The 23961-nt window shown below is 44.9% G+C and overlaps 1 protein-coding gene across 5 annotated transcripts in view; it reads right to left on the minus strand.

Moving 5' to 3' along the window:
- Window positions 1-23961, minus strand: part of ZZZ3 (zinc finger ZZ-type containing 3) — a 124908-nt gene that overhangs the window by 14845 nt on the left and 86102 nt on the right. For 3 of the 5 annotated variants that reach the window (XM_075002793.1, XM_075002795.1, XM_075002794.1), the window contains exons 3-8: window positions 14572-14710; window positions 12901-13048; window positions 12701-12816; window positions 12300-12374; window positions 11959-12060; window positions 9819-9914 (exon numbers count right to left, since the gene is read on the minus strand). In XM_075002793.1, the coding sequence (XP_074858894.1) occupies window positions 9819-9914; window positions 11959-12060; window positions 12300-12374; window positions 12701-12816; window positions 12901-13048; window positions 14572-14710 (676 nt within the window). The remainder of the gene's footprint in view (window positions 1-9818; window positions 9915-11958; window positions 12061-12299; window positions 12375-12700; window positions 12817-12900; window positions 13049-14571; window positions 14711-23961) is intronic. The other 2 variants (XM_075002796.1, XM_075002797.1) reach the window with 2 other exon arrangements.

Here is a 23961-nt window from a genome sequence, read left to right on the forward strand (position 1 = left end):
GCACCGGCTACTGCGGCACCGAGCGTTTCGGCTCCGACGGCACCGGAGCAACACTCGGCACGAAGCCCTACGGGGCCGAGCGAAGCACTCCGAGCGGCACCGGGAACGATGGCACCGGGGACAGCGGAAACTAGCACGGCACCGATAAGACCACCAGTGATGCCTGAAAGAGCAAAAGCTAAAGCAAAGACCCGGCACCGCAGTCCCTCCCCTGAGGTAATTGCGCTGCCATTATCGCCACGATCCCCACTGGAGATTCGATGAGCAACAACACCTTCAGCCTGCCACAGACGTCCATCTCCTTTTCTCCAAAGTCCATCTCATGAAGTTGCACGCTTCTCTCCATCATCTAGCAGAGACCCCTATGAGTATTCTCACAGAGGCTCTCCCCATACGTTGGTGTCATCTCGACGGTCACGACATTCGCTGCATCACCCTTACATCTTTGGGTCATGGTCCAGGTCCCCATCACCGGGTCCCTGTCCCTGTTGCTGTGACCGCCACCATTATACGGGGCATCAACATAGGAGGTCGGCATCTCACCACAGATCTCCGTCTACTCCTCCTCAATGCCACAGTGCACAGTTTCCACCTGGGGGAACACCGCAAGTTTCCCAATCAGAGGCTGGATCAAAAGATTTTGAGCCTCACCTTGAAGCTTCAAAAGGGCAACCATATCAATACAGCCAGGATCCAGAGGAATTGGAGGAGAGATACCACAGTGATGCCTCCTCATCCTCTCCAGACGAAGCGGTGGTTCCTGGGGACATTTCCCCCCAGATGACCTAAAACAATTTCAGGAGCTGTTCAAAAGGGTGGCTCAATCTCAGGACATTCAGGTGGCAGAAGTGCAGGAGAAGCACCACAAGCTTCTTAAAAACCTAGGCCCCTGTCCTCTTCTAAAATAGCTATACCATTGGACGATGCAATCATGGAGCCAGCCACTAATATATGGCAAGCTCCGGCTTCCACTCCTCCTACCAACAAAAGGGTGGACAAAAAGTACTTCGTTCCTACTAAAGGTATGGAATTCTTGTTTAGTCATCCACAGCCAAATTCGCTAGTAGTCGAATCCTCTCAGCATAGATCCAAAACGTCGCAGTATAAATTTGGGGGACTGGACAAGGATATAAAGGAACTGGATCTCCTCGGTAGAAAGGCCTACTCATCATCTACCCTGTTGCATCGCATTGCTAACTATGCTGCCCATTTGTCGAACCACAATTTCGACAACTACTCCAAACTTACCACCCTCATGGACTTCCTCCTGGAAGATAAGAAGCCGATCCTTAAGGCAATTATACAAGAAGGCTATGCGGCTTCTCGAGCAGGCATCCAGATTGCATTAGATGTAGCGGGCACAGTGGCCCATGCCGTAGCCACTGCGGTTGTAATGTGCAGGGAGTCATGGCTCCACACCTCCGGCATTCCCAAGTTGCTACAAGTAAAAATAGCAGACCTTCCCTTTGACAAAATAAAATTATTTGCCGAAATCAACCGACTCAGTCTTACACTCTAGCAAAGACTCCAGAGCAACACTTCGGACTTTGGGGACATACACCCCACCATACAGAAGGAAGAAGTTTTATCCTCAACAATGCCGTTATGGTTACCAACTGCAACGTACCCACTTTCAACGAGGGTACGATCAGGGACGTCATGAACAACCACATTACAAGGCCCCTAGACGTCGACCTCAACAAGGCAACACCTCCTCAGGGCAAAATACAAGACAGCAGGTTTGACGGGTATGTCGAGGGTCGCGAAGCCAAGACCGTATCTCAGTGCTAATCTCAGTACATGTTCCATCACCGACTCAAGCCGTTCTACCCAAAATGGAAAAACATCACTTTGGACAAGTGGGTATTGGAGATTGTAAACACGGGATACACGATCCCCTTCCAATCATTACCTCCACCAAATCCTCCCACCGCACCCCTTCTCAGAGACCCCTCTCACCTACCGGAATTAAGGCAGGAGGTGGACCACCTCCTATTCATAGGGCCGGTGGAGAGAGTACCGGAGCAATTTCAAGGCAAAGGCTTCTACTCCAGGTACTTCCTGACAGAGAAGAAGACAGGAGGGTGGAGGCCCATTTTGGATCTACGGGCACTCAACCAATATCTACGCAAACAGCGCTTCAAGATGACTACAATGGCTTCAATAATCACGGCACTAGACGACGGAGATTGGTTTGCAGCCCTCGACTTACAGGATGCGTATTGTCATATCGCAATTCATCCAGTGCACAGGCGCTTCCTCCGGTTTATTGTTGGCACAGATCATTTTCAGTACAGAGTCCTTCCATTCGGCCTCTCTTCAGCACCCAGAGTCTTCACCAAGACCCTAGCAGTTGTGTCAGCATACCTACACAGACAGGGCGTTTTCATCTTCCCGTACCTGGACGATTGCCTGCTAAAGGGAGCTTCCCAGGCAGAGGTATTATGGATGATACACAACACCACAAACACATTTACCTCACTGGGCCTCATTATCAACTTCTCAAAGTCAAAGACCGACCCCATGCAAAATATAGAATTTATAGGGGGTCGGATAGACTCTGTCACGTCAAGGGTATATTTGCCCGATACCCGTTTTCGCGCCATCAAGTCTCTAGTACAACTAATAACGTACAGCCCCACTGTCTCAGTCCTAATGTGCTTACAACTACTGGGGCATATGGCAACCACCACGTTTGTGGTGCAAAACGCCAGGCTGCACATGCGGGGATTGCAGCATTGGTTGGCAACCGTATACAAACCATCAATCCATACCGTTCACAAGATGGTGTCACTTACAACGAAGGCACGAAGCTCACTAACATGGTGGGTAGACCCCAAGAATCTACTAACGGGGTGCCCTTCCGCCAACCACAAATTACTGTGTTCATTACAACAGATGCCTCCCATACGGGATGGGGGGCACACATGGACAACAAAACCACTCAAGGTTTATGGTCCCCCGCAGAGAAGACACTGCACATAAACATATCAGAACTCAGAGCAGTGTTCAATGCGTGCAGGCATTTTCAGAATTATCTCCGTGGAAAAATAGTCGACGTAAATACCGACACCACCACGTTTTATATAAACCGGCAGGGGGGAGCCAGGTCTCGTACACTCTGTGCGGAAGCGGTCCGACTGTGGAACTGGTGCATTGCCAACAATATAACCATAAAAGCATCATACTTACCGGGTGTCCACAACGTCAAGGTGGACCAGCTCAGCAGACACTTTGCGCCCACACACGAGTGGCAGATCCATTCAGACCTGCTTCACCAAGCGTTCCGCAGATGGGGTTTTCCCCAAATCGACTTGTTTGCCACTTGCGACAACAAGAAATGTCCCCGATACTGCTCCAGAGTGGGCATGGGACAGGGGTCTTTGGGGGACACCTTCATGATCCCATGGAAGGGCCCTCTACTTTATGCGTTCCCTCCCACGACACTTATACACAAGGTCTTGGAGAAGGCCAAAAGGGAGAGCGCACGCCTGATACTCATAGTCCCAACCTGGGACCGGCAACAATGGTTCCCATTGCTTCTACGCATGGCACAGCATCGGCCGTTTTTCCCTACCAACAGTACCGGACAGTCTCACACAGGCTCAGGGGTCAATACGGCACCCACAAAGACTCCAGCTACAAGCATGGTTAATCCATGGCTCGGCGCCCTAGAGACTACATGCTCAGAGGGAGTACAGCGAGTCCTTGAATGTAGTCGGAGGACTTCCACCAGAAAGACTTATCAACACAAATGGTTGCGTTTTTCCGATTGGTGCTCTTCCAGGCAGCTGACACCCCAGGACGCCACTATACGTATGATTCTGGACTACCTGCTACAGCTCAAACAAAAGGGACTCTCTCTATCCTCTATAAAAGTTCATCTGGTGGCTATATCAGCTTTTCGGCATGAAGAGGATGGATCAACCGTATTTGCCCATCCTGTTGTCTCACGCTTCCTAAAGGGTTTGGTAAATCTGTTCCCCCTCGGAAACCAATACTGCCGTCATGGAGTTTAGATTTAGTTTTACACACCCTCTCGGGACCGCCCTTTGAACCACTGGCTACGGTCCCTCTTCGACTACTTACCATTAAAACGACCTTCCTCCTGGCAATCACATCAGCTCGCAGCCATAATGTCCACACCACCATGCACGATATTCTCAAAAGAGGCGGTGGTCTTACGTTTGCACCCAGCCTTCGTTCCAAAGGTCTCTTCAGATTTTCATATTAACGAACCAATAGTGTTGCCCTTGTTCTATCCTAAGCCTCACAACTCGAGCGAAGAGGCACGGTTGCACTTACTGGACGTAAGAAGGGCTCTGGCCTTCTACATCGATAGAACTAAACTTTTCCGGAAAACGGACAGACTCCTGGTGTCCATTGCATCCAGGTCAAAAGGGGAAGCGCTATCTTCGCAGAGGATTTCAAATCACGTTGTGTCATGCATAAGACTGTGTTATGAGCTTCGCAAGATTCCTCTGCCAGTTCCGCCAAGGGCCCACTCCACTAGGGCGATGGCGGCGTCAACGGCCTTCTTCAAGGGAATCGCGCTGAGAGACACCTGCAGCGCGGCGACGTGGTCTTCCTATGACACCTTCGCCAAGCACTATGCCATGCACAGGATGCTTGATGAGGATACACACGTGTCGAAAGCAGTCCTTTCACGGGCAAGCTGCGCATAAATCAGGTACCCACCTCTTTTTTCCGGGGGGTGGGGGGGGTGTTACTGCTGGGTAGTCACCTACTGTGGAGCACCCACAGGGACCACTCGAAGAAGAAAGAGAAGTTACTCACCTGTGTAGTAACGATGGTTCTTCGAGATGTGTCCCCGTGGGTGCTCCACTACCCACCCGTTCCTCCGCACTTCGGAGCTCTCTTTTGTGTTTTTCACAGACTTCCGGAGCGGTTGATCAGGAACTGGCGGGGACCGGATCGCACATGTGACCATAAGCGCGCGAAGAGCCGGTGCGCATCGGCGCATGCGTGACCCGACGGAGACTGCTGAAGAATTTCCGAGCTGCGGTGCCGGGGCGAGCCTGACACCGACTGTGGAGCACCCACGGGGACACATCTCGAAGAACCATCGTTACTACACAGGCGAGTAACTTCTCTATACTTGCCTTGTAACTGAAAAAATGAAACTCAGAACACAAATGCTGAAACAAAGAAACTAAGTAATGGGACAGTGTGAGTCATAAAATTGTTAACTATTAACTTCACTTCTAAATCTGCTTTTCAGTTGTAATACAGCCTTGGTCCATGGGACTTGAAAGTTCTTATCATCTGATGGCTATTCAGAATCTTGAGTTAAATGAAATGGGAAATTTCAGTTCAGCTCCACCAGTCATTGACATCCACATCACAAAAACTACGAACATAACGTTCTCATAAATGGCAACACCAATGAAGTCCAAAGATTGAACAGTTCTGTAGTCTGAATTACTCTCATCATTTAAGTAACCATCTGTAGACAAGGAGCCTGGCAAGTCAGCATGGAGTAACATGAGTGGCATCTGTTGCAATACACCTATTTTGTGGTTAGGGTTCACATATTTTCAGTATAATTATGATTTTTTTGATTTTCACAAAGATTTTCACACTAAGCAGATGTATCAGCATGCAGAGTGAATACTGGGCACAAAGCAGGTATTCTATGTGCGTGTTAAGAATATAAACAAGCGTTAATTATAGTATCATCATGAAGCAACCTTACAGTAGCTCAGGCGGATTTTTTCTATTATTCTGTTAGCGCTACTCAGGATTTGGGTCCCCAGCAGTGCTGTCAATTTGTTCTCCCAGTAGACAGCTCCATTAAAAGATAATTCAATCCCTTCCATCTGCAATAAAATTTAATTTTTCCCCTCCAATGATAACATTTTTTTTTGTATCAGAGGGTAACTGTGTTAGTCTGTACCATCAAAAATAACTAGAAGTCTTGTGGCACCTTTTAAACTAACATATAGTCTATAAGGTGCCACAAGACTTCTCGTTTTTACTTTTTTTTTTTTTTTTTTGGATTGCTTACAGGTGTTGAGAGGGTGGAGATCACACATCCTGGCAGGACAAAAGCAGTCAAGTAGCAATTTAAAGACTAGCAAAATAATTTATCAGGTGATGAGCTTTCATGGGACAAACCCACTTCTTCAGACCATAGCCATACCAGAACAGACTCAATATTTAAGGCACAGAGAACCAAAAACAGTAAGCAAGGAGGACAAATCAGAAAAAAATGATCAAGATGAGCAAATCAGAGAGTGGAAGGTTTTGGGGGGGGGGGGGGAAGGTCAAGAATTAGATTAAGCCAAGTATGCAGACAAGCCCCTATAGTGACTCAGAAAATTCCCATCCCAGTTCAAAGCACGTGTTAATGTGCCGAATTTGAATATAAAAGACAGCTCGGCTGCTTCTCTTTGAATAGCAGTGCAAAAAAATTTTTTCAGTAACACGCATACTCTTAAGTCATTAACAGAATGCCCCATTCAATTAAAATGTTGACTAACTGGTTTGTGGATCTGGAGTGTTTTGATGTCTGTTTTGTGCCCATTAATCCTTTGTCTAAGGGAGTTAGAAGTCTGTCCAATATACAAAGCATCTGGGCATTGTTGACACATGATGGTATATATGATGTTACTAGAGGAGCATGAGAAAGTGCCCATGATTCTGAGAGTAACCTGGTTAGGTCCAGTGATAGTATTTCCAGAGAAGATATGTGGACAAAGCTGGCAGTGGGCTTTGTTTCAAGGAAAGGTTCCAGGACTGGTATATAGGTTCCTGGGGTATAGACTGTGGCTGTTTGTGAGGATCATCATAAGGTTGGGCAGTGGGAACAGTGCACTGTACTAGTGTGAACCTAGTATTCAGAGCTAAGATCTGAAAACAGACATAAGAATTTTTTTCATGTATACATGGTAGGCTTTCCATTATGAAAAAAAAAAATCAAATTTTATAAGCTGATATAAAATTGAACATCAAGTCTGTTTTCAACCCCGGTATAATACTTGATATTGACAGAGCATCACAATGTAAAGGAAATTAGACACTCTCTGTAAACTTATAAAATATTTAATTTTTTCCACAAGAAGTATAATTCTACCCATGAAGAAATAAATGTTATGGTTACACAGCAGATGTAGTGGTAGAGTGACCAGATATCACACTTTAAAGAAGTCGTCCCATATTTAAGCCCTCCTGCAAGTATCCTGACTTTTTCTTAAAAATGGGCAAACTGTCCCATATTTTTCATCTTCCTCTCAACAGCACTGATGGGTCCTGCTACTGGCTGGATCACTGCTCACTAGACAGCTATCTGCTAGTGGTGTGTGGGAGAGGTCCAGTATCCGAAAATGGCGGGGAAGGCAAGCAAGGATGGTGGTGGGGCAAAGATACAGCGTGAAAGCCAAAGAGCCTCATGCCCAGGGTGCTGGCTAGGAAGAACCAGTGCCTGCATGTGCCACACAGCAATGGTACCAGGAAGCCTCTTTGTCCCTCAGCCAAGCTCTGGAGTAGTGTTGTGGGGGAGGGGACACAAGCAATTTCCAGCCTGTTCACACCTCAAATTTGCAGGCTCCACAGCAGCTTCACCTCCCAGCCCTGGGTCCTGCTTCCAGGGAATGTGGAGCTCTCTTTATGCCACAGGGAACCTCCTCAGCTGATCCATTCTTCTAGCTGGGTTTACTAAAGACCCTGCACTCAGGTTCCCTGGGGTAGAAGGCATCCTTAGGCCTTAATACCTTCCTGCCATCACAGGAGCTTAGAGTGGTGGCTAGCAGCAGCCTGGAGGTATTAGCTTCCTTTTGACAGTGTGTGCGCAGGAAAGGACAAACTGCTTCCAGTCACATAGGAGCTGTGATCTTGGGGGAAGTGGAGAGAAAAGATGAGTTCTGGGATATCATCCCTTCTCCGACCTTTCCTGCAGCTGGAATCAGCTCCCATCACACAGTGATGAAAGGCTGCTGCTGGCCATATTCTGGAAGAAATCTGTGGAGAGAAGGATGTGACTCTGCATGCCAATTCAAATTGTTGCCACAGAAAGACGTACCAGGCAACAAGAGGGGCAGGTCTGTCCTGGGGGCCCAGCCACAAATAGGGGGTGGAAAGCACCAAACAGGAAGGATTGGGTCAGTCGGTCAGCCAGGTGAGGTATATTGGTGAGACTTTGCCTCTTGTGGGAGCAGGGGTATTGGGGGGGGGAGGGGAGAGAGAGACACACACACACACACACAATGTATGTGGTGTGTGTGTCACCCTTCTTCATTTGAATGCTAAAGCCTTAAAAACAGGAAGGTAAATATGAGGAATCCAGCTCCACAGTAATTCTTTTACTAGGGGGATCAGTCAACTGGACGTTGATTTCAATGTTTTTATGACTGATGTCACTGAACTTATTTGAATGGTAATTTTACTAGGTGCCCTGTATTTAGCATACAGAAATATGGTTACCTTACACGGGCTACAGTCTATTAACATCCAATAGTACTGTTTTGTGTTCACGCAACTCAGGGGAGCTAGGAAACTGACCAGCACAGCAGCGCTGGTCAGCTTCCTGTCTCCTCAAAGAAGCAGACAGTGAAGAGCCTGGCTCCAGTGAAGAGCCTGGCTCTGGGCTGCCCACCACTCACAGGACAGGGGAAACTGACCAGCACTGATGTGCCGGTCTGTTTTCCCAGTCCTCTGAGGGGCAGCAGTCTGACTCTTGGCTCTGCCACTTCACTCCTCTTGGGGCAGCAGCCAAGAGTCAAGCTGCGGCTCCTAACAGGAACAGTTTTCCCATTCCTTTCTGGGGCATCAGTCTGACTCTTGGCTGCAGCCCTGGACAGGAGCGAGCTGCCACCTGGGACAGGAGCTTGGTCAGAGACACAAGCTTTCAAACTTACAGAGAACTCTTCCTCAGGTCTGGAAAATGGGGCTTCTTTCATCAACAGAAGTTGGTCCAATAAAACACCCTACTTCACTCACCTTGTCTCTCCAGTATGCTGGGACCAACACGGCTGCAAAACACTTCATGAATATTATATATACACACATATACCATATAGTTTCTCATCTGTTTCCAATACTAAGAAGAATTTTCAGAAACCTCACTGAACTTATCCTTCTATTCTAATTCTTTTCTCTACCAATTTAAGAGCAGGAATGTGTTTGAGGGAGGGAGGAAGGGGATTTGTTCACAAAGAGCTTATAAAATAAAACTAAATGTGACATGCAGTAATTGTGGATGCTCCTACATCTTAGAGGAGTCGCAGATCTGAGAAAAGCATGACATTTCAGTCTTAACTCTGTTGTGGTAGTTTAAATACATTATCTTTTGTGTAAGGTCATCTTCTGCGTTTTCTAATTTCTGTGGATTTAAAGTTTTGTTCTCCTAAAAGTGACTGTGAAAATGTCATTGCTGGAGTCAATGTTTTTTGTCTCAGGGACTAACAGATCAAATTTGCTCAGTCTGTGTGTGTTCAGGGGGGAATGAGAAGAAAAGAAGGGAGGGGAATATAAACAAACCTGCCAGTCCTGAAACTCAACATGGGAACTGTAGGCTGTGAGCTTCTGGCCCGCACTTCATTCACCAAAAAAGATTCTGCAACAGGAACTTACTTACTTAAAACAATTGTTGATGTGCAATCCAGTTTGCTCTCTAATGCTAACAGTAAAAAGTATCTCTGTCAGTGAAATAATAGATACATAGAACTTGAGATAAGCAGCCTATTTATTGAAAAAGTTCCATACCATACTTTAAAAGTAGTTTCTTTAAAATGTTCTAAAATGTATTTTCAGGTCATGCACATGCAAATTTGAAGCCTTCTGCTATTAAATGGTCTTACCTTTTTGGAATATAAATACAAATTTGGAGTTCTGCCTGGTACTGGAATGCCAGCTTTAGTCAGTTTTATAAAATACTTTTGCACCCTGCTGGCAACCTAGCAAAAAAACGATAAATTATTAAAATGTTAGATGAACAAATATTGTATGACTTTCAAATACTCGCTAAAAATCTAATGTTTCTTGAAAGTGCTTAAGGAAAAATACAATCTTCAGAGAAAGATGACGTTCTAAACTTTATGTAACATTTATAAAAGGCAAATTTCTACATTATTCTTCTGTAAAGAGAAAAAAAATGGGGTTGAGCATACCAGTTACATTTCTGATTCTGAAATTTCATCAAAGACACAATCTCATCAGGTCCAATGTCTGAGAATATCAACATATTTGCCTATTCTACAATGTCGAAGAACTACCTTTCCCTCAATGTCTCCCCGGATGTGTCTACACTAGGAATTAACTACTTCGGAATAGCCAGCAGAGAGTTTATGCACATTTTCCCTTCCTTCGAAGTCCTTACTCCATTCCTGGAAATGGCATAGTGCCCTTCTTTGAAGTTTCACTTTGAAGCAGGATGTGTGTAGGCATTCAACTTCGAAGTTACTTACTTCAAAGTTGTACTTCAAAATAAACAACTTTAAAGTTATTTTTGTAGCGCAGACACAGCCTTTCTGTTGTAAAGACAACAGCAGATACTGTACTCTCACAGTAACTTCCAACAGGCAAATAGTCTCACGGGGTAGCCATGTTAGTCTGTAGTTTCACAAAAATAAAATATGCAGACCTGTAGCATCTTAAAGACCAACAATTTTATTTATTGAAGCATTTTATTTATTTTGGAGCAAAAATGGGAAAACCGGGTATGTGTATATCTATATCTATAGATAAAGACAGCAGGGTGTTTGTTACTCCAAAATCTGATGAAATGGGTCTTACCCATAAAAGCTAATTACCTAATAAATAAAATTGTTAGTCTTTAAGGTGCTACAGGACTGCCTATTTTTCCCAACAGGCTTTAAAAATAAATGAGTCTAAACAATTGGGCTACATCTACACTAGCCCAAAACTTCGAAATGGCCATACAAATGGCCATTTCGAAGTTTTCTAATGAAGCGCTGAAATACATATTCAGCGCCTCATTAGCATGCCGGCAGCCAGAGCACTTCAAAATTGACATGGCTTGCTGTTGCGCAGCTCGTCCAGATGGGGCTCCTTTTTGATAGGACCCCGGCAACTTCGAAATCCCCTTATTCCTAATAGCACATAGGAATAAGGGGACTTAGAAGATGTCGGGGTCCTTTCGAAAAGGAGCCCCATCTGGACGATCTGCACGGCAGCAAGCCATGTCAATTTCGAAGTGCCACGGCTGCTGGCATTCTAATGAGGCGCTGAATATGTATTTCAGCCCTTCATTAGTAAACTCTCAAATGGTCATTTGCATGGCCATTTTGAAGTTTTGGGCTAGTGTTGACACAGCCTTGGTAGTGGTGTACTCAGAAAACATCATCACAGGGCCATTGTCAAAGTCTAATGGACAACAATTGAGACCTGACAGTTTAATCATGGTTTGTGGGCTTTTATTACAAAGAACGTTTAAATATGGAATTTAAATATAATAACAAAGAGTCCTAGGTTTGTTACGGTCAGATTTCCTAATACAGATGTTAGTAATGCTGAAGGCTTTGCTTTGGATGACTAACTAGATTTTTCTTCAGACTATTAATAGGTTGGATCTGATAACTTGGCAACATTCCCAATTTTTTTAAAATGTAGAATGACTTTTCTAAAATCTCCAAATGGTATATGGGCAGTTGTATTTTGTATCTATTTTAACATCCTCAGGATGCAATAAATGATGTCAGCAGTGCCACGGCATAGCAGAAATGCAAGCAAAGAGTATGTTGGTAAGGTTCTTTCCACAGAATCAATCAGTTCTTTTCCTACCAAAAAACATTTTACAGTTTAAAAAAAAAATCTTGTCACTTCATGAATTGATGTGAATTTCACAAGGCAAATCCACATAAGAATTCCATCATGGAACTATGCAGAAGAGGACCTGATACATATCCTCTCTAGTATTTCCTGGAACATCCACAAAGCAGTAAGAGAGATTGTTGCTTATACAAGAGAATTCCCCAATACCTGTTTTGCAGTTCGATTTCCCAGTTCATCAGCTATCTTCTGCCACCGCCGGGATTCTACTTCCTCTGGTGGGTACTTCAGAAGTAACTGCTCAAGTTTTTTCTAAACCAAGCACAAGACAAGTTCGTAAACATTAATACACCTTATCTAGAAGAGGCATGGCTTGTCACTAAAAAAACCAAAAACAAAAACTGATGCAAATAATGAATAAATACATATGTTATCTTTGATTCCAAAGCATTATGCGTTTTAAACATTACTACACAATTTGACTTTATTTTGGTGAACATCACTGTATGGTTATAAAATGGTCTAACGAGCTAGCTAGGGTTTCCCATTACCTGCTCTTCTACAGTCCACAGCTGGTTAAAAGTTTCGGGTTTGGTCTCATCGCAAAGTCGCCCTCTTATCATCTGCTTAAATACAGTATATAACATGGAATAGGACTTTAGAAAAAAAGTTAGGATAACTTGACTTTAACCCTTTTTCCACCCAAGTAAAAGAAAAACATACATGAAAACACTATGTTGGTAGAGGATAGAAAAAAGTTCTGACATGGTCACATGAAAACATGACATCACCAACTGTTTTGATGACTGAATTTTTGAGCATTTGGAAAAACCAAGGCATTACATTTACAACAACAATATTAACATTACCCACATAATTAGTATCAATCAATGATCCATTTTAAAAGTTACTATTATAAAATACTGAATACTTCCTTTTTTATAACATTTACCTGCGGACGATTGTTTGTTGAACCTTCTGGAGCATCACTCAAAGGCAATACTGAGTATGAAACGGACTCTCCATCCTTCTTGGAATCCAAGGGGCTTTTTGGTCTTGTAGGCAGGCCTAACACAAGCAACATAAAGGAAGTTATTAAACCAACATGGCAAGTGAATTTTTCCTGTAATACACGCTTAGTTTTTCACTTGCCTTTATCAAAAATCAGCTTCGATCTCCTACTGTTACGCTTCCGGTTTTTGAATTCTCTCTCAAAGTTTCCAAGACTGCTGGTATATTGGTCCCAGGCAATCTCCGGCAGCTGGACAACTCTCTGAGGATATGGAAGCCCTATATCAACCTAAAAGAATTGCAATGACAAACCATATTTAATGTAGTCAATGAGCATCCAAGCAAAAGGATACAGAACCATAGAAATCCTGCTTTTAGCTATCAGTTTGTACATTAAGTGCCACTTGGCGCACATTCTTTATAAAGGGGAAGCATTGTTAAAAAGAGAGAGACAGCAGGACATATAAAATATGCAGTGGCATAGTCAATGATGGTTTATTAGACAAGGAGTTTAAAATTACATTGAACAGTTTGAGCCAAGTGTTTCTGACTTTCCTATCCTGTTACCATCTTCACTGACTTGTTAAATATTATAAAGACCCAGGCTGTGTGTAATCAGACCTTTATTCCTGTAAGGAAACACAGCAGACTAAGGAGAACTGAAAGAAATGCAGTTATCAGAACTGATTAATCACATCCATATGTAAACTTATACATCTACTATAATAAAAAATGACTGCACTTTTTACCATTAAATTGATTTTGCTGCCTTCCATGGAGAACACAAGAACTGTCAATGCTCACCACTTTTTTCTAGGATGAAAAATTTCTCTCTCACATGAACACACATTTCTTACATATCAGCTTAATTTTATTTGACTTAATGGGAAATACATGCAATACTCTGCAATGGGTATTAACGTTTCCAAGGACTGGCTGACACAGTAGCCAGAGCACAGTGCTTGAATGCCAGATGAATCACAAATTTAACTCAGAAATCAATTCAACCCTCCAAAAATCAATGAAAAAAGAACAATTGATTTCAGTGGCTCTGGCATCAGGCCCCAAGTTTATACTAGCATATGGAAAGATAATTTCCCTGAAGCAACATCTCTCGTTCATTGAGGCACAATGTGCTGCTATCATAGCATAAGGTCAATTGTTGCTTTCTTTTAAAAGAGAAACTAAAGACTTTAAAAAATATTTTCTTTGTTACCACTGTTATAGCTTCTTTTTAAAATTTTGAAAAGAAAAAAAAATGCAATTTTTTCTCCTCCACACAGGCACAGTAACATTATGTGATCAGTTGTAAACATTATATAATTACGTAAACAGACTAACATGCCACCTCTCTGATACTTGTCATTATGCAATCACTGACACTCTCCTGGTTTGAAGTATGCCTTCATACCTCATTTTGCCTTCATTTTATAACTACATTTCTGCTCAGTCTCCATTTAAAAGTACCTTACTTAATTGGTACTCAAACCATTTAAAACCCTTTGGTGACTAAAAAGCCATGATTTCTTGAAATCATGCCCTACTAGAAACTGCTCTCTTTCAAATCACAGAAGTATGCATTGAAAGCTTGAAGTCGAGATGAGTTCTATACTGCTAAAAATGTAGACTTGTTTTTTTTTTTCCAAAATATTTATTTTACAGGTTTAACCAATCATCAGCCCTGAAGAGAGGATGTTTTCTCGTAATGTTGGAAGAGTTGGAATCTTAATATTAACACAGGTATAGAGAACATACACTAGTTCGTACATGTGATGAGTTATTTGTTATAAAAAATAAATGCCTACTGGATACCTTCTTTTGGAGTCTTTCCACAAATCCAATGGGATTTTTCAGAGCTTCTCTCTGGTGTCTCCCTAAACTTTCAAGGTCTTGAACTGCTTGAGTACGTTGAGCCTCGAGTACAGCAATCGTCTGTAACAGTCTCTGATAACTACAGAGACAAAGGGAAATATCTCACCAAAGTTTTCTAGCAAAAACAAGAAAAAAATCTAAATGCCAGCCATGATTATCTACTAAGAAGTCAGGCAGTTTTTCACACTTAACTGTAATAGTTTTACAAACCATTTTGCTGAAGCAAAAATGATCTTGATTGATATTTAAGTAATCAAATACAAATCATACCTAGATAACAAAAAATTCAGGCATTCCTTTAATATTAAATCCTTATTCTAGCAGTTTTCCAATAAAAATTGTAAGAAAGTATTGTGAAATAAGACAAGCTCCTGAGCTTCCCAACAGATACACCTGGCCATCAGAATTGCTCACAAAAGTAAAAATCAAGACAAAAAAACATAACCTTTTGTTTCCTACTTGAGAATAAATCTCCCTCCCACCTCACCCCATTCCCTGACAATGGATTGCATTATTAAGCGTTGTTACTCTACCACCACTGGAGAAGAATGATTGAGATATTCAACCACAGAAACAGAAAATTTCATAGCATCTTCATCTAAAAATAGTATAGTGCAATTATTCATACTGAACAATCAAGAGAGAACTAAACATACTCAAAATGAATGTATTTAAGAAAATACTGTTGAAGAATACAAAAATTTAACCAAATATTAGATCCTGCCACAGTATCTGTCAAGCTGTACTCAATATCATACTGCTTTTCCAGAGTGTAACATTACTTAGGAAAGAATCTGTTAACATATTTCCCCATAATAAATCAAACTGGTGATGAAATTATATGTTATTGTTACATGAATTTTTAAAAAAAAAAAAAACAGAAAAAACTGTTTAGTAATTTTTTACTAATGTTCAAGTTGCCATTATTTGCAATATTTTAATACAAGCCAGCTAATTAAATCTCTCTCTGCTGACTCTGTCCTTCACACATTCACCAGTTTAGTTCCAACTTTTTAGAAAAGATAAAACTCATATGCATCCCATTTACCATTCCTGAAACTGAATTCAAAGATAGACAAAGCTTTAAAATGTGTTAAATAACTGATTAAACAAATCCAGTAGGGGGAAATCACAACACTGTTTTCTGCTGTTCCTGTAAAAACCTTGTATATTTTATTTTCATTTCTGAGTTGTGTAAAATGGTGAATGTACATTCATGTATATTACTCCAGACTGCAATTTTGCACTTGATCTGCATATCAGTATTTCTGATATGAATACATATGTAGACATGTAGGTCATGCCTACACCAGGGTGTGCAAAGGAGGGGGGGGGAAGATCCCCTGAGGGGGGCATGAAATGTCATAAGGGAGCACAGCATGATCAGCTGCTGGGTCTCAGGCTCCTCCATCTCATTAAAAATGCTGAAATATGATACTGTTTTTATATATTTACATTTATGTACTGATTAATAAAGTTTTACATTCTACATATTTATTTTCTTACACTTGCTGAAAAGGATTTACACACACGCACACGCACACAACCAAAATCTGTCAGTTTGGATTATGTTAGACAGGTTGGGGGACGGAGAAGCAGGGATGAAAGTACAGCCAGATATAAAAAGTTTGCTCAGCCGGCTGACACTATTTCCACTGCACAGCTATGATGCTACACCTGTGCAACCCTAAGCAATGCAGCTATATTGATCTGATTTTTGAGTGGGGGTTCTTCAACTTTTTGCAAGCACAATCCCATTATAATGAAGCATTTCCTGCTGAGACCCCAGACAGCATGGAGGTAAAACAATATGGCATCCTCTGTGTATCATGACTTCACATGCACTGCATATGCATGGTCACGGTGTGCAGATTAAAACAATATTTGCATGCATTAAGAATTGCCACACCCATCTCTGCAGTTGACACAAGGCTGCCTGGAAGCTGCTGGTTTAGGCCCAAAAATACAAATTGACATGTTAAATTCGGAGAAAACCTTGAAAACAAAAATTATCTATTTCAATCAACTCTTTCTTTCTTTAAAATTTTAAATAAAAGATCAAAACATGAAGTACCAATTACAAGTGAGCAGGATCAGACCCAATTCCAACCAAAGTGAATGTGAATCTCTCCATCAGCTAGAATGGGAATTGGATCAGATCTCCAAAGTCGTCACGTGCCAGGTACAAAACAGGTACCTCATGCCACCAGATCCTTGCGCTTTCCTAATTTGAAATTCATGAATTTTCCAGTGTTAAGCAGTCCTCATGCTACAACGTAAATTCCCCCACTCCATTAAAAATTATACTGCATTTTTTGTTCTAATTGAAAACACCGAAAGAAAAAACATGGGTTCAGTCTATAGCCTCGGCAAGAAAAGCAGAGAGCTTATTTAAAAAAAGGTATATGTTTTCTTCTATTCAGAACATGGGGAAGGAAGGAAGCAAAGTGTTAATATTTGTCTGTATACATCTTGTGATATGCATTCTGAAAATGAAAATACTAATTAAACATCAATTAATAGAGTGCGACTGTTGGAACAGTACTTCAGATTCCTCTAAATTACCAAGAAAATACAAAAAACTTACCATTTTGTTTTGGACAAGAAAATGCATAGATTTATTTTGGGGCTGAAGGAAGGTAAAGTGACTCTCAAAAGTTCTTCCTACCTTTTCTGAACACAGCAACTATATAATTTGATCAAGCATATGACATTTAATATATTAAGCCTTGAGAATATGCCCAAGAGACTGAAATGATTCATGTAGTCAAGACCATAATCCATTGCCTATGGAAGTCAACAGTAAAACTACTATTGAGTTCCTGGGTACTGGCTTAGGCCCCAAACCTCTAGTGTTTCACCTAGCTTTCAACATTCACATCACAACCAGCCACAGCTATTCACAACCACCAGCATCTGTCTCAGACAAGCCTAAGATCTGAATAATGGAGGTGCCACTAGTCAGGATACTGTGTAAAAACTGGCACAGGGCTTGACACCACTATTTGTGCATCTAATCAGAATTAGTAATTTCTCACTTTCATAAATTCACACACACACACACACACACACACACACACACAAAACTGAATAGCCAAAGTTAAAAATGCAGTTTGAACCTCTCTCGTCCGGCATCCTTAGGACCTGACCAGTGCTGGATGGGAGGTCAATATTTTCTAGCACCAGGATCTGGAACCTGCAGCTCCACAGTTGCATGCTGCTCTTTAAAGACTTCTTCGTGGCTCCTGACACTATAATTGCAAAGTTAAAATAACCAAAACTCTCCTGATGATTGTCGATAAATGATCAACTTCTAAAAGTCCAAGAGTGAACAACTAACTATATGGGATCTCAAAACATTAGATAACTCCCCCTTTAATATGTGCAGTTCATTGGGGATACGATACTGTATCAGTGTTTTAACTGTGTTGCTAATAAAGTCCTATTCACATGCATTGCACCTTTTGAATTTTTTTTAAAACCAAATTCGAAAAAAATGGCTCTTCTTCCTATTTTGGTTGCTAACCCTTATTTTAGCACATCACCAGCACTTCCACTGCTTACTAGGCTCTTAGAAGACATTTGGGGGTAAATTACAGCTAAATAACAGCACAGAACACAGAGACAGCTCTGATGGCTACAAACAAACTTTATGGGACCACAGGAAACTTGGCCTTACCCACGATAAGTGGTCATCTGGCTAACTACAATCATGCCAGATTACAACGTATGCTGGATGAGAGTTCTGGATTAGAGAGGGTCGACCTGTACAAAGTTTCAATTACATAAGAAGGCAGAAGCGACTCAAAACATTTGTTTTTTTAAATAAAAATCTGAGGTAACATTAGACTCTTTTGCCCAGACTGTGTTTATACACTTGCTTTTCAAAAAGAAAAGAAACCAAAGCAGAACAATTACTGGGTTCAATCACAGTTTTTAATGTTTTAGCAAAAATGGTTATATAAAATAACTTCAAATAGTGCATCATTTCCCACAAGGTTTAATGTTTTCCTAGTATTGGCCTGTATGTTGGGGTGTGTACATATAAAAAGAGAAGTTACTCACCGTAGTAATGGTGGTTCTTTGAGATGTGTCCCCGTGGGTGCTCCACGTTAGGTGTCGGGCTCGCCCCAGCGCTGCAGGTCGGATCTTTCCAGCAGTTTCTGCCGGCGCACACATGCGCCAGCGCACGCCGCTCCCTTGCACGCTCCCGGCCACGTGCGCGATCCGGTCCCCGCCAGTTCCTTGACCAACCGCCTCGGATGCTCCTGCAAAACACTAAACAGAGATCCGAAGCGGGGAGGATGGGCGGGTGGTGGAGCACCCATGGGGACACATCTCGAAGAGCCACCGTTACTACAGTGAGTAACTGCTCTTTCTTCTACGAGTGTCCCCGTGGGTGCTTCACGTTAGGTGACTACCCAGCAGTAACCCAAGATAGCAGGTGGGTAATCGGATTATGTGCAGCTTGTCCCCGAGAGGACCGCTGCAGAGAGACGGGTATCCTCTTGGAATACCCTGTGAAGGGCGTAATGTTTGGCGAAGGTGTCATAGGATGACCAGGTCGCCGCTCTGCAAATGTCTTTTAGCGCAATGCCCTTGAAAAAGGCTGTTGATGCCGCCACCGCCCTAGTGGAGTGAGCCCTGGGCAAGGCTAGTAAAGGAGTCTTTTTGAGTTTGTAGCACATTTTTATGCAGGATACGATGTGCTTCGAGATTCTCTGCGAAGACAGACCTTCTCCTTTTGATTTGGGAGCGAGAGAGACTAGGAGTCTATCCGTTTTCCGAAAGGACTTAGTCCTGTCTATATAGAAAGCCAGTGCCCTCCTCACGTCCAGGAGGTGTAGGCGCGCCTCTTTGTTAGAGTTACGAGGCTTTGGATAAAACGAGGGTAAAACAATAGGTTCGTTAATATGAAACTCTGAAGAAACTTTGGGAACAAAGGCTGGATGCAGCCATAAGGTTACCGCCTCCTTGGAAAATACTGTGCAGGGTGGCGTTGCCATAACTGCTGCAAGCTCGCTCACCCTGCGAGCTGACGTGATTGCGAGAAGAAAGGTCGTCTTTATCGTAAGGAGACAGAGGGAAACCGTGGCTAAAGGTTCAAACAGTGGTCCTGTTACCGCACCAGGTCCAAGCTTCACGAAGGTGGAAGCGGTTTCCGAGGGGGGTATAGGTTTACCAGCCCTTTGAGGAACCTGGGAACCATGGGATGGGCAAACACCGTGTGCCCTTCCTCTTCATGTCTGAAAGCCAAAATAGAGGCAAGGTGGACCTTTAACGAGGATAGGGAGAGTCCTCCTCTCTTGAGGTCCAGTAAATACTCTAATATTACAGATATAGGCACCGAAAGGGGGGCTAACTGTTTGGTAGAACACCATGCAGTGAAGCGAGTCCATTTCTGCTTGTAGGTCTTCCTGGTGGAAATCCTCCTGCTACTTTCTAGGACTTGTTGCACTTCCTCCGTACATATGCTCTCTAGGGAGCTGAGCCATGGATTAACCATGCCTGTAGTTGTAGGCCTCGGGGGTGTGGATGCACTATGGACCCCTAAGCTTGCGTGAGCAGATCCGGCGCCACCGGGAGGGGCATCGGTGGACAGTCCGACATGCACAGGAGTAAGGGGAACCATTCCTGTCGATTCCACGTTGGGACTACCAGGATCATTCGGGCTCCCTCTCTCCTGGCTTTCTGCAAGACTTTGTGGATAAGCACTGTGGGAGGAAATGCGTAAAGCAGGGGGCCTCTCCATGAGATCGCGAATGCGTCCCCCAGGTACCCCTGTCCCAGTCCTGCCCTGGAGCAGTATCGTGGGCACTTCTTGTTGTGTTCAGTGGCAAACAGGTCTATCTGGGGAAACCCCATGTGTGAAAGCTCGGTCGTAGCAGACCGGAACGGATCTGCCACTCGTGCGTGAGTGCGAAGCGCCAGCTCAGCTGATCTGCCTTCACATTGCGAGCGCCCAGTAAGTACGAGGCTTTCAAGGTTATATTGTTGGCGATGCACCAGTTCCACAATCGGACTGCTTCCGCACGTAAGGCACGGGACTGAGCTCCTCCTTGCAGATTTATATAAAACATGGTGGAGGTATTGTCTGTACTGATCCCAACTACTTTGCCTTGTATATGGTCTCGAAAGTGTCTGCAGGCATTGAACACTGCTCTGAGCTCCAGTATATTTATGTGCAGTGACTGTTCCGTGGAGGACCACAGTCCTTGCGTTACCTCTTTGCCCATGTGTGCTCCCCACCCTATGTGGGAGGCGTCTGTAGTGAGGAAAACCGATATTTGTGGTTGGTGAAAGGGCACCCCTGTTAGCATGTTCTTGGGGTTCACCCACCATTGCAGGGATCTGCGCACCTCTGTCGTGGGCGACACCACCCTGTGAACGGTATGTGCTGCCGGTTTGTAGACGCTCGCCAGCCAGTGCTGCATGCTGCGCATGTGTAACCTGGCGTTTTGTACTACAAACGTCGCTGCTGCCATGTGGCCCAGCAGCTGTAAGCACGGAAGAACCGGCACCGTGGGGCTGAAGATGATGACCTGCACGAGGGAACCGACGGCTCAAAAGCGTGTCTTTGGTAGATAAACCTTGCTGTGATAGAATTTATACATGCCCCTATGAACTCTATGTCCTGTGTGGGGTCTATCTTTGATTTTGCCAGATTGATGACCAGGCCCAGCGAAGAGAACGTGCCTGCTGTGACGCGTATCATGCGAAGTACCTCCTCCTTCGAGGTCCCTTTCAGTAGGCAGTCGTCCAGATATCGGAATATAAACACCCCGTCTGTGCAGGTAGGCTGACACCACTGCCAAGGTCTTGGTGAAGAGTCTGGGGGCTGAGGAGAGGCCGAACGGCAGAACCTTGTTTTGAAAATGTTCTTTGCCTACCATAAACCGGAGAAAACGTCTGTGAGCCGGGTGGATAGTTATGTGGAAATACGCGTCCTGTAAGTCGAGGGCTGCGAACCAAATCTCCATCGTCCAGTGCTGTAAGTATAGAGGCGACTGTAATTATCCGAAAGCGTTGCTTGCGCAGGTACCGGTTGAGGCCCCGAAGATCTAGGATGGGCCTCCAGCCTCCTGTCTTTTTTTCCCGTGAGGAATTATCTGGAGTAGAACCCTTTCCCTCGAAGTTGCTCCGGCACTCTTTCCACTACCCCTATGAGTATGAGATGGTCTACCACCTGCTTGAGTCTCGCTTCGTGGGAGGCATCCTTTAGGTGGGGCCTGGGTGGAGGTCGTGGTGGTGGGAGCGACTGGAAGGAGATTGCGTACCCCGTGGCTATGATCTCCAGTACCCATTTGCCTGTGGTGATCCTTTGCCACTGGTCGTAGAATGGTCGGAGGCGATGGTGGAATAATAGCTTTGGATGACATTGCGCGATGGTAGTGATGGTGCAGCCCTGGATCTGTGTGTCAAACTTGTGGCCTTTGGCCCTGCCCTGAGGACGCACGGCTCTGTTGGGAACGTCGCCTGGGAGTTCTGTATTGCTGGTGCTGTTGATGTCGCCCTTGCTCGTAACCCCTCTGGTACTGGGGACACTGTGGTTGATACTGGTACCGTCTTTGCTGAGTTGGTTGATTCAGCAAACAGCTTCTGCGTGTCAAAGGGGAGATGGACAATCTTCCCCTGCAAATCCCTCGGGATACCCGATGTTTGAAGCCAAGACTCCCTGCGCATGACCACTGCCATAGCTGTTGAGTGTGCTGCCGTGTCCGCCACGTCTAGGGCGATCTGAACTCCCGTCCTCGAGGCTGTGTAGCCTTCCTGCACGATGGCCTTGAGCACCGGCTTCTTGTCCTCTGGAAGCGAGTCCATGAGGGAAGTCAGGCTGGAGTAGTTGTCAAAATTATGGTTTCCTAGATGAGCTGCGTAATTCGCCATTCTCAACAGTAGGGTAGAGGAGGAGTAGACCTTTCCGCCAAACAACTCTAGTTTCTTGGCGTCTTTGTCCGTTCCCCCTGTCTTGAACTGAGAAGTTTTCAACCTCTGTTCAGACGATTCCCCCACCAGAGAATTTGGCTGCGGGTGGCTGAACAGGAACTCCATGCCCTTCGCCGGGACGAAGTATTTCTTGTCCGCTCTCTTGTTTATAGGCGGAATGGACGCAGGGGTCTGCCATATCGTGGTGGCGGAGTCTTTGATTGCTTCGTCGAGCGGTATAGCTATTTTGGAGGAGGCCGGAGGTCTCAGGTTTTTAAGGAGCTTATGGTGCTTCTCCTGCACCTCTGCTGTTTGGATGCCTTGCGTGAAGGCCACCCTTTTAAACAGCTCTTGGAACTGTTTGAGATCGTCCGGAGGATGGACATCCCCTGGGGCCGTGGCCTCGTCAGGGGGAGATAGCGAGGAACCGCTAGGGTAAGCCTCTCTGGACCCCTCTGGGTCCTGTTGACGATGATACATCCGCTCGCTGGAAGCTTGCGAGGGAAAATCTCGGGGTTCCAGAATCACCTCCCCTTGAGATATCTGTGTCTCTGTTCCCGTTCGCGATTGCCCTCGGGGATATGGAACCGTCTGGGGGGATCTGTCCCTGGGAGTATGCCTGTGGTGTCTATGCCCCACGTGATAAGGGCGACCGTGGCAACACGGGCACTGCTCCTGAGATGGGGACCTGGACCACTCTCGAGGCGCATACCCCCTGCGCCTGGGGGAGCGAGATCGTCTGGATAATTGAGATACTGGAGAGACTGACTTGTGGTAGTACTCCAAAGGTTCAAAGCCCAAAAAGGGCAAAGGTGGTCCGAGCCATGGTGAGGCTGGCTGTAGGAACGGGGATGGGGGCTCAGGATAGGCTGGGGGTGACCCCTGCCTTCTTGTTGGGGTCCACAGCATGAGCGGAGGGCTCAGAGCGAGCAGCCCTGCAGCCCTGTCTGGAGAAAGGCTGCGGTGCCGGGTTTTCTGTGCTGCCTTTCCCCTCCCCTGCAGGGCTGGCTCCGCCCCCTTTCGCGTCGGGGATCTCGGCCCCGTTGTCTGCGCCGCACTCGGCATGCTCCCCTGCGGTGCCGCATGGGCGGTCTCCCCCGGTGCCTGCAGGCCGCTTGCCTGCGTGCTCTGCACCGCTGGTTCCCCAGGCATCGGTGCCGCTGCCTGCGGTGCCGCTGGTTCCGGCTTGCCTGGCCGCCGCCCTGCCCGCGGTGCGGGGCGGCTGTTTGATTATCGGAGGCTCAGCCTCTGCCACGTGCATCTCCGCGCCGCCGCCGCTCAGCTGTAACCGCGGCTGGGGGCTATGCGCTCCACCCGTCCCGCTCGCTGCGGCTGCCGGCAGGGATCGGGTTGGTGAGAGCTTCCTCCGTTTTTGTGCTGACGGGGTGAGGGAGGCAGCTTTCC

Source organism: Carettochelys insculpta, chromosome 9 (assembly GCF_033958435.1).
Source record: "Carettochelys insculpta isolate YL-2023 chromosome 9, ASM3395843v1, whole genome shotgun sequence".
Taxonomy (NCBI): domain Eukaryota; kingdom Metazoa; phylum Chordata; order Testudines; family Carettochelyidae; genus Carettochelys; species Carettochelys insculpta.